Source organism: Amphiprion ocellaris, chromosome 6 (genome assembly GCF_022539595.1).
Source record: "Amphiprion ocellaris isolate individual 3 ecotype Okinawa chromosome 6, ASM2253959v1, whole genome shotgun sequence".
Classification (NCBI taxonomy): Eukaryota; Metazoa; Chordata; class Actinopteri; family Pomacentridae; genus Amphiprion; species Amphiprion ocellaris.
The window spans coordinates 27308913-27320738 of record NC_072771.1 but is presented as its reverse complement, the minus strand read 5'-3'; the positions used below and the strand labels follow the sequence as shown (position 1 = coordinate 27320738).

Here is an 11826-nt window from a genome sequence, read left to right as displayed (position 1 = left end):
TAAAAGTGTTTTCCATCGATAAACTCATGATCTGCTTACTCAAAAGAGAACAAGTCACAGCACAGCCTCTTTGGAAATGCTGTGAGGCAACAACAGATAACTGTGATGCAGCAACAGATGATTTTAAGGAAACAGCAGGTATCTGTCATGCAACTGCAGGTAATTGTAATGCAACAACTGGTAAATTTGAAGCAATAACAGGCAACTGTGATACAAAAACAGGTGATTGTGATGCAGCAACATGTGATTGTGATGCAGCAACATGTGATTGTGATGCAACCGTGAGGCATCGGCAGGTAACTGTGATTCAAAAACAGGTCACTGTGAAGCCACAATGAGTGACTGCGAAGTAACAAGAGCTGATTGTGATGCAGGAATATGTGATTGTGATGTAACAACCAGTAAAAGGGGTGCGGCACTGGTGATGTGAGGCAACTGCAGATGATTGTGATGTACCAACAGATGATTGTGACTAAATAGTACAGGCGATTGTGATGCAGCTATATCTGATTGTAAAACAATGGCAAGTGATTGTGAGGCTACTGTAGGTAACTGTGATGCAACAACTGGTGACTGTGAGGTAACACTAAATTTTTGTAATGCAGCAACAGATGATTGTGGGGGAATAACAGATAACTGTGTTGGAAGAGCTGGTTATTGTAACTGAAGGAGATTGGGACGCAACAACTGGCGATTGTGAAGCAACAGCCAGTAACTGGGATACATCAAGATGCAACAGGTGGTGATAATGATGCAACAACAGGTGATATTAAGGGAACAGCGGGTGAATGTGATACAACTGCAGGTAACTGTGATGCAATGGTAAGTGATTGTCAGGCAACAACAGGTCAATGCGAGGCAACACAGGTGATTGTGATGCAGCAATTGCTGGTTGTGATGCACTAATTACTGATAGTGAACAGCAGGTAACTGTGACGCAATAGGGTTACTGTGAGCATCACCACAGAGCCAGAGACTAAGATCTTTAGAGAACAGTCCCATGCTGCTCAGTGATGTCATGAGAAAAATTACACACCAGACATCTGACCAGTGGAATTAATATAGTTTTCAGTATCAGAGGTAATCTACTTTTAATTAAACTGAATTATTTGTCGTTACTAGACATCTCAGATTTTATTTGTGATCTGTTCTTTTGCATCATACTGCACAGAAACACTTGCTGCAGCTTGTAAATACTGACTGTGCTGTGCAAAGTCTCAAGATATGCCACTCATTAAAATCTTGTCTAACTCCAGACACACATGGATATTGACTGGGGGCTGTGGATTTGCGCTTTGTAATTAACACATCAAACTTGCTGCGTAAATGTCTCATGAAGCTAAAAATGTGTGGCATACTATGATGGGCTCACACTGCTGGACAAAACACTTTCTGAGTGATGCTTTGTCTGCAGATGACAGTCGGTTCAAGGGGGTGATTACATGTTTAAAATGTCACAGGCCTTTAACAGAGGTTACAACCTCTGTCAAATCTCAAAAGAAACAGAGACTAATGGGAATATTCTTTTTGTCAGACGACATTTTAATTGGTGCGCCCACATTGTTCAGTACAGAACACATACACCACAGCTTCTAAAGCAGGCATCCACCAGATTGGCTCACACACAGACAGAGCTCCATAATTACGCTTCTCTATTCAGCAGCGCTGCCTGTGCGTCAGCACAAACGTCATATTAGAGCTGCACATGGGGACAGGACATCGGAGAGGAGAGGAGTGGAGTTGTGGGGATGTAGCTGCTCTGGATGTGCTGTCATCCTTTGTGTCTCACTTACAAGGTGAGAGACTGAGGAGAAAGATCTTTGTTCTTCAATGGCTGAGATATGTTGAAGACTTGTGTTAGAAAGGCATCCAGCAGCAGCTCTGTAGCAGCAGGGTGACTGGCATGCAGCCGTTAAACTTCCACTCTGAGATGACATTATTGATTCAGGTCTGGTTTGGCTGAGAGCCCCATACCATTATGAAATATGGCCTAATGACTTAATAAGGTGATGCTTGGTCTAGTACAGGCCAACTAAAGACTTGATGATTGGGGATTGCTCCCTCTTTCTTTCTTTCTCGGTCTCTCATGTGCTGACATTACATATCTCTTGTCTTGTGTATTTACACTGTAAGCCTCCATCAGCTCAGTGAGCCATAGAGCCCTAAGGGATATCCAATGTACATAAGCTTTTTTGAGTTACTTTTTTTTTTCTTTTTCCAAAATGTAGCACTTGAAATATGGATCTGGGGTGATTACTTCTCTGCAAAATAAAGCCTCTTCTTCAGACAGCTTTGTTTTTTTATTGATTAACTGTACACAGGTCTTAGAACCGCCCAGCATAATAACCAGGCGATAATTATAATGACGACGACGGTGTTGATGAGAATGATTATGACAATTAGAGACTCTAAATTGATGGCCTCTTACATCTCATTTACGCAATAATCTGAAGCTACCAGATGAATGACCTCCTCTCTCTCTCTCTCTCTGTCAGATAAGGACGCTGACACCTCGTTCCCAAGTCAAGGCAAAGGCCGGAGAAAGTGGTTGTGAGGATTTAATATTGAGCAGAATTAACCCGTGGAAAGCATATGGCTTTGCTGAGGTGCCCTTAAGCAAGACGCACGCATCTTCTCGCTCTTCACCTGACCCTTCCCCGGGGACGTTCCTGAAAGCAGAGCAAGGAACATTTTCCCTGAGGTGGAGCAGTGATGTATAACGGCCTGCTTTGATGCTGGTACCCCTCCTCTCTCATCATCATCATCGCCGCAGCCTTCATCCAGCGCCGGGAACAGCGGTGCCTATACGTTGCGCTCACATCCTGACTGTCATTTTGGTCCAAACCACCCACCCAACCGAGAGTGATCCACACACAGAGATCATTGTGCGTGTTGAGGAGGCTCCGGCCAGAGAGAGAGACAGAGAGAGAGAGAGAGAGAGAGACAGACAGAGAGAGAGAGACAGACAGAGAGAGAGAGAGAGAGATCCTCCTTGGCACACTCCTCCAGCAGTGTGGCAGTGAGGTTTTGACTGACTGAAGGGGGGATTCTGGAGGAAACACACCGGGAAAGGGACGACACACTCTCTCCTCATTTTTTTTTCTGTTTTCACACCTTCCTTCCTCGCTGTCTCGTCTGTCACCGCCGATGGTTTTCTAGCTGCGCCGCCTTGTCTCCACCTCATCATCGGATTTTTCTGCTTTATTTCTTCCTCCCCTTGGTTGGCTGAGACCGGAGGGGGGCTTCATCCCAGCCACCCTGGGCCGGGCCGCGGGGCTTGTTCAGCGAGCCTTACAGCTGAAGTTGGCACCCTGAGATGAACGCCTTGAGACCCGGGAGCGGGGCTCTCTCCTCGCCGGGGAGAGGCTCTGGGTCGTGGCGGTGCTGGTGGTGGTGGTGGGGGGTTGTGGTGGTCGGGGTGGCGGTGGGCTCGGGGGATCCGTGGCTGTCCGCGGAGGCATGCCCCTCGCCGTGCTCCTGCAGCAGCTCCAGGATCTCTTGCGTGGACCCGGAGAGGGGCATCAACACCTTCCCGGTCCTGCAGAGCGACGCGGAGATGGAGAACATCACCGAAATGTGAGTGTCCCACCCCCCTCATAAAGCATCAGTTTCCAGAATCTACTCACATTCATCCAGATTTTTAGCCTCCATCATGTTCTCCATTCTCCAACACTTTCCACATAACGGCATGTCATCCTTCATCCCCTCCTCTGCCACTTGTGTCTGACAGCCTCCGGTCAGCTGAGGAAGGAGCCATAGGCGGCACTAATGGTCATCTTTCCCCAATCAATCATCAACTCATGCATGAATTTAAATCACAAACTCAGACAGAAATCTAACTTATACAGCCTGTAGCCTACATTTCCTTTCCTTTCCTTCGCGGGTTTGGCTCAGACATGCATCATGTGTAACCTACATTGCATAACAGAATCACTGCCATCATCGAGCGCATCAGTCTTCCAGCACCAGCGTGGAAAACATTTAAAAAAAAAAAAAAAAACCCAAGCTTTTAATTCTGACAAATAAAACAACACCAAAAGAAGAAATCGCGCGCGTCCACATGTTGTGTGCGTGCACGTTTCTACATATGCCTGTGCGTGTAGGGGGACGCGCACCGAGCAGACAGCACAGTCCAAATATTAGCACAGACACTTCCTAAGATGGCTTATGAGTGTATTTAAATGAGCCACAAGCGGAGACAATCGATGCCGTAGGCAAGAGAAAAAAAAAGAAAAAAGAACAGAAGCTGCTGGATAATAATTCAAGATAAATCTCAGTTTGCATTTAAATGTGCCACCTTTTCTTTTCTATTTCTCATTTTTAATAAAGCGTCATTTGGCCCTAAATCTAAACAGAGATATGCTCATAGCTGAGAGAAATTAAATGGGAGATTAAAATATTTCATTCCTTGGCAAAGATAAACGGCCTTGTTGATAATGACTTTTGTCCGAGATAAACAATCTCCATCGGCGGCCTTGGAGAAGCCTTGGAAGCTGTTTAAATGAGCCAGCAGTCTGGTGAAAGGCATTCACTGAGTGCTTGGCTAATGTAAACAGACAAATTACTGATGACCGTGCGACATCTAATTCCAAACGACCTTGCCAAAAAAAAAAAAAAAAAAAAAACTGGGGGAGAGGGAGGTTATCCTGTCCCCTTGTCTGTGCTAATTGGTGAGACGTCCTGATTTTATGACATCTGCTCTGTATCCTCTACAACTGCTCAGGATTTAATGGGCTGTCGACGTCAATACATGCAACATGGGTGTAGAGACTCACATGCAGTTGGTATTGATGTGTCATTTCTGCCCTCCAGTGTGGGTATGTTTGAAATCTGACTCACAAGAAAATCCTATTCAGTTGCCATCTGCTGAGAAAATAGTCTTCATAAGTTGAGGAGGTGGGTGTAATAAATAGCTAAATAATACAGACAATCCAAAATGACCAAAAAATGCAAATTCTTGCTATTTTTTTTCACAATAATACCAAAGCAATCCATTTTTTTTCGTAATACTGGGAATATTTTGTGACAAACAATACAGCAATATAGAGAATGCAACCTTCAGGGAAGATTGAATACAATATCATATGGATAAATCTGCCTTGTATCACAGTGCTGCTGGATTTTTCTCAGGAGATCTCAGGCTAATGCACACATATGAGTGTAGTAAAAATCAGGCTTATGTGCCCCTGCAATAGGTTCATCAGTCCTAATGAAAAGTTGTGGATGTATTTTGTATCCTCTTTATGTTTGACAATATTATTCAGTGATCGCACTTGAATCGGAAGCCTGCCAGCCTCACAGCTGACTCCCAGGTGTTTAACTGCAGACACCAAATGACTAATCAGTGTTTGATTGTAGATTACAAATTAGTTTGCCACCTTGAAAAGCATTTAGTCAGATTGGATATTAGTTGCTCATTGTTATTGTCAGGGAGTTCCAGGCTTTAGTGGGTATAATTTTTGTGAAATAGTGCACTGCCTTTCAAAGGAGTTTAATTTAGTTCTGTTTTCCTGTTTGTAAACCACTGAATTTTAATGAGGGTCAACTTTTTAAATTATTGAAAGGCACATTTCTGTGTTTATTACCAATTTTTTTTGACTTTGGAAGTGATGGCTGGGAGCTGATGAGAAATGATGGGAATGTTTTCTGCCACGCTTGAACTTGGGACATTGCAGTTATATGGCATACGCTGTGCTACTTTTAAAGCACCAGAACATCCCTGTTAATATGTCTTTACAGAATATGTGGTGTCTTTTTCATCCTCACTGATCAATCTCCGGACACTTTAGAGATTTAAAATACAAGCTCCTGTATCTTGTTGGATTTGAAATGATTTGCAACAAAAAGTCTTCTACTACAGATGTGCAAATCAAATAATCTCATTAGAGACATTGTTTTCCTGTATGGGCTCTGTCTACCACCTGAACACATTATTTACTAACCTTGCCATACAGCCAAAGATTATATGCAAAAAGATGGGAGTGTTTTTGCAGGACAAAGAGCTCTGCTGTGACTGTAATGCCGTGTTCCCCTGATAGAAGAGTAGATCCCACTGCTGGATATTTGAAAAGTACATAGGCTGCTTTAAGACCCCGTTCACACACTTTTATTCGTTCACACAAGGGAGTTGCCTGCAGTCATCTCCTGCTGGCCCCTAAGCACAAAGAGGTCAAGTGCCTTCCTCAAGTGTTGCTGAGGAAAAGAGGCAAGAACTGTTCCCGTTTCTGTAAAAGTAGCAGTGCCCCCTGTGTGCCCTACATCAGCTGTAATCCTTCAGGAGTCAGTGGTTTTAATATTTGTATTTGTACAGGTTAATTGTGTTTCTTTGTCTTATTAAAGTGTTTCTGTTTATGCTTGCACATGGTAACAAATGAGCCTTCTGACACACACTTGTATCTCCTGACAGTTACATCGCAAACCAGAGCAGCTTCTCCTCCATCAACGACAAAGACCTGTACTACTACAAGAATCTCAGGAACCTGTGAGTCTTTCATGGCTTATTTTACCAAGAAAAAGTCTCTGGCTTCAGGCACACACTCTGAGTTACTGTCAATAAACAAATTTGCTCGAAAAATTATTACAAGCTTGGTGCTATGTTATATGTATTTTTATTATTAGACTGTTTCGCTACACTCTGTTAAAGTCTTCTTGTGCTTTAATGGGCCCAAATACATGAGCAGCATTTCAAGGCATTTCAGCCGCATTTCTATACTTATTTGTCTCAATATAGCCCACCTTATGAGACACATTAATATTATTTGGCAATATATCGACCACGTTTGTTGCTTTAAAATCTTGCTGCAAATATCCTTGTGTCCCACTGTATTTGTAGTTGGTTTTGTTTGCTATGCTTCTATGTCTCATTTTATTTCTTAATTTAAAAAAGGACTGTCTTCCAACAAGCACCCTCTAGCTACGTAAAAATCTGTTAAGTAGACACTACCTAATTTCCCAGGCAATATCCCATTTGGTAGACAAATGAGCACAAAGCACATTATGCACTGCAAGTACTTGCTTTTAATTGTGGTTGGACCCAATGGGAGCAAAACTCTAAAGGCAGGAAGGATGAGTGCTGTGTTTGAGCTGCCATAAGAAACAATTGTCCTGTGTGGCTTAGAAATATATCAAACACAAGTACACATGCAGTGTTAATATTTTGTAAGAAAACAGTTGATACCCATATGATGATACTAATTCACAGTCTCAATGTTTGTACAGTAATCACTTGCGAAGTGGTGCATTTTTAGGTGATTAAACGACATCTCAGCTCTCGTCAGACGATCGGTCACTAACATTGTTTGAAACAGCTTTGTAGCAGATAATGATATTGTCTTACGGCCTCACCTCAGATAATTAAGGGCAAAGACCATCTAGTATTAGCAGTGTGCAGTAATGAAGTCAGGTCAAGTCACCTTTTTTTGTGCAGCACATTTACAACAATATACTCAAGAAATAACCCAACTGTGGGGTAATTTATGAGCAGAGGTGGGTAAAGTATCCAAAAATTGTACTCAAGTAAGAGTAACGTTACTTCAAAATAATATCACTCATATAGAAGTAAAAAGTAGTCATCCAAAAAATCACTCAAGTCAGAATAAACAAGTATTTGGTGAAAAAACTACTCAAGTACTGAGCAACTGTTTGATTGTAATGTCCGATGTTTTTTTTTTTTTAAATGATGTGATCAGAGAGACAAATGTAAAATAATGTGCAAATTCTGGTATTTCCAAATAATAAAATAAAAAAATAGCAAAATAAATTACATCTTTACAAAATGACAAGTTAAGGCACAAGAAACACAAATTTCCAAATCTCAGTTTTTCACAACATAAAGCTTTTGAAACAAATACCTGTAGTAAGGTAACGTTTGTATGCTTGAACTGTGCAAACTACTTCTAGTGACAAGATACACTGTATTTCACTTCCCTCCAAATGGCACAGGCTCAGTAGACAGAAAACAACAATACAGCTCGGGCTGGACCCGAATATTCGGTGGTTGTGCCCCCCCCAGCCTGACATCACGCTTCACTTCGCCCATGTTAGTAGCCGTCTTCAGCTTTTGTTAGAAGATATAAGCCGAAGACGGAGATATCCATACTAATGCTATGCTAATGTTGTCGGAGATATTAATGATGCTGTTTTGTTTTGTGTCAGAACGGTGACCAACAGCAAGTTAACATATGTTTCAAAGCTGGCCTTTCAGAACAACATCAAGTTACAGTACCTGTGAGTAAAAATTCCTGTTTTTTTTCTTGTTGGTTCTTTTTTTTTTTTTTTTTTTTTTTTTTTTAATAACAGCGACTGCACATATTTTTTGTTTTTGCTTTTGGTGAGATTACAATGTTATCTTCTAAAATGTGTCACTTTGTTGCATTGGTAATGATGTTAAATAGACTCATCTGGAACAATATGAAGTAATAAAAGACTGTGATGGCAGAGAGACTAATGAAAAATGAAGTCCAGTGCAGGTTAACAAGATTTCTAATTGATCGTCAAATCTTGGTACCTTGTCAACATAATTAAAGTTTGATGCTTATTATACTTAAACTAATGCACCACTTAAGGTTAATCGTCACAATCCTAAGGGGGCAAAACTTTTAATGAGAAAAATAAGGCAGGCTTATTAGTGTACATAGAGGCAGAAATATGCCATTAGGTGGTGTGAAAACAACCTGATACTTTGTTGTGGTATTATAAACACAATCTCTCTCCCTGATGTTCGATTTAATTTCCAATTTCCAGGAATCTGAAAGATAACAACCTGTCATCCCTGTCCTGGAGGATATTCAAACACATCAACATCTCTTATCTGTGAGTTCAGAGGAGCCTTCGCTATCATTCTGTCTATCTCTGTGTGCCTGTCTGGTTTACCTCCCAGTCGCTATCTCCACGTTTAGATAAACAGAAACCTATAGCATCTGTAATGTCACCTATAGATGTCTGTCTTGGAGTTGGGAGTTGGGTTTGCTGCTTCCTTCAGTCTCACAATTTCCTGGAATTGGAAAATGGTTTATTAAAATTTAGACTGAGGCAACAAAGTGGAGATTGAGAGCTGCCAAATGCTGATAATCTGTGACAGCTATTAATAAACACAAACATTTCTGTAATGTGGCAATGTTTTTTCACATTGCATTGAGAAATATTGGGACACTGACAGTATGTGGAAAATGTATAGCTTTAGTTTCTATAAAGAGAAAATTTGGACGTTTCTTCCATCGGCTCAGTGCAGTTCAGTACTGCAAAAAGGATTATTCGTTCTTGGTGGAAGTGAAAAAAGTGCATTTGACTTTCTTGTGGAGTGTTAGATGAGAAGACTGACACCACCTTCAAATATGAAGAATTACGCTACTGCCATCTTAGCCTTGCATTAAGACTAGAAACAGAGGAAAACAGCTCTCCCGTTGGCTCTCTCCAACGGTAACAAAATTAGAGTACCAACATCATCTTGCTTAATCTGCACAAAAGCTAAAGAGCTAAGAGGTCAGGATGCTCTTTTACAGGAGGCTTTGTTCATTAACCATGGGCAGCAGCTTTCTGGGATCCACACGTATTACCTGACAATATCAGAATTACAGTGAGCTTTAGAGGTGTTGGTGGGTGGATGTTGTTACCATTTGGTGAAACCAAGTTGTCTGTTTTCTTCCTGTTTCTAGTTTTTATGCTAAGCAAAGCTAACAGGCCTCTGGCTACAGTTTCATATTCGGCGAGTAGACGTGATGGTGGCACCGACCTTCTAATCTGACTCCCGTCAAGAAAGCAAACAAGCATATTTCCCAGCATTTTAAACCGTTCCTTTAAGGCACTTTGAAATTCTGCTGTGGCAAAAGTCAAATCGTTACAATTCAGATTTTGCAGTTTTTTTTTCTCAATTTCTGTCACTGTCTGTCGCTCTGCTGATTGTTGTACCTCATGGTTCTTCACTGTGTGTGTGTGTGTGTGTGTGTGTGTGTGTGTGTGTGTGTGTGTGTGTGTGTCTAGGATCCTGTCAGGGAACCCGTTGCACTGCTCCTGTGAGAACATGTGGATCAAGCTGTGGTTAGGAGAGGAAGCAGACACTCAGGAGCTGCGCTGCATTGAGGATGGAGGAGCACGCAAGCTGCTGTCCAGACTGACATTACCTAACTGTGGTGAGGACAGACACACACACACACACAAAGAAAAGAACTGGAAAAATCATTCACAAGCCCTAGCAGAGGGCAAAGTGTTGAAGCAAGTACTGAAGTATTGAAGGGAAAAAAGCAATCTTTGTATTGGTTTTGTGTGTTCTTGTTCTTTTTTTCATGTGTCTGACGCATCTGTTTTTATGTTTTCAGTTGCGTGTTTGCACAAATGTTTATGTGTTTAAGTGCGGGACATATGCAGTATGAAAGTTGTGATGCTTTGCCAAGTGTACGAGGTGTTCTGTCCTTCCTCTCAGGGTGTGGGGGCTAAACGACTACAGAAAATGGAGTTTGCTGTTAACACCTAGGAGAATATCTGTGCAAAGAATACAATCCATGCATTGACGACAGCCGCTGCAGTAATCAGTAGTTTGTATACCTGCTGGTATGTGAGTTTCCACTGACTGCAGGGAGGGTGCTACACAGAGCTCTGCTTAGCCTGTATATTGTAATTTCCCCAGACACTGTACAGTGCCGAAAGCTCCAATGTTTTACACATGAACAAGCAAATGACCAAATGAAAGTGTGTATGCACACTGAGAGCTCTGTTTTCATAGAGGGCTAAAAAGTGAAGTTTGGTCTGCTGCGTGCCACTAAAATGCCATCAACACTAAGCAAGCTGATATATCTTTGTCGTGTAGGGATTTTTCTCATGTGATCCATAGATTAGCTGCCAGAGGGAGGAGAGAGAAATGTGTGACATGCTGACTTGTGTGTGTGTGCCCGTGTGTTTGTGTGTGTGTGTGTGTGGGTTTGTCATCTTATAGACTGGTTACAGTCATCTGAGACATTTGCTCATAGGTATAGAAAGGTCAATGTACAGGACCTTATAGAGACAGAAAGATCTTTTACTGAGAAGGAACATTTGTGTAATTCAACACACATGATATCTGGGAGTCTGAAAGATGCTGAGTGGAGAAAATCCTCTGCATGTATCGCAGCAAAATGAAGTGTTATCGAGACCATCTGCACTGTGTCCTATAGCACCAGTCACCTGCTGTCATGCAGTAGATTTCACTTCCTTTGTGTCTGAATCATCATGTTTTGTTCATCTGGGAAAGAATCCTGTCTGGCTTTATGGAAAGCTGCACTAAAATACTCAACCGCAACAGCAATAATCACATTTTATGAGCAATGAAAGGCATTTCCCACAGACTCAATTCTGAAAATGTTTTAAATATTTTTGTTAGCAACAGGCAAAGACACAAACTGTAGCCTTCCTCTAAGGAATAATGTGTCTATAAAACTAGAACCTGACATTTTCAATAGTGCATACAATTACTTACAACCCAAGTATAATGCCAAGCTAACCAGAAAGCCTGCTGTCACTCCAGGACAGCCTTCCACAGACCACAAGCCTTTTATGTACTTGCGTATGGGAGTGTTCATCAAGCTTGAATGTATAAATGTCAGCAGTTAATTGATGCTTTATTCTCCTCTTCTTTATATCCACTGCATGAATTTTTCATGAATCTGTCTATTTTGGGCACTCTTCTATTCATAAATGGGGTCAGATTACAGCTTGACCTGTCTCTGAAAGTCTGCCTGACCTGCTCTCATTCTCTGGGTTGCTGATTTTTAGAGGCTCATTTCATGGCCTAAACTGACATTTAAGAATGATTTTAAAGCTTAGGTTTGACCCAAGTAAACAATTGAAACTTGTTCC

The 11826-nt window shown here is 41.6% G+C and overlaps 1 protein-coding gene across 3 annotated transcripts in view; it reads left to right on the top strand.

Annotated features, from left to right (window-relative positions):
• The first annotated feature begins 2545 nt into the window (after positions 1 to 2545).
• Positions 2546 to 11826, top strand: part of ntrk2a (neurotrophic tyrosine kinase, receptor, type 2a) — a 95739-nt gene continuing 86458 nt past the window's right edge. Inside the window, exons 1-5 of one of the 3 annotated variants that reach the window (XM_035947359.2) lie at positions 2546 to 3576; positions 6407 to 6481; positions 8155 to 8226; positions 8743 to 8811; positions 9979 to 10127. In XM_035947359.2, the coding sequence (XP_035803252.1) occupies positions 3317 to 3576; positions 6407 to 6481; positions 8155 to 8226; positions 8743 to 8811; positions 9979 to 10127 (625 nt within the window). In that variant the 5' untranslated portion in view covers positions 2546 to 3316. The remainder of the gene's footprint in view (positions 3577 to 6406; positions 6482 to 8154; positions 8227 to 8742; positions 8812 to 9978; positions 10128 to 11826) is intronic. The other 2 variants (XM_055011170.1, XM_055011169.1) reach the window with 2 other exon arrangements.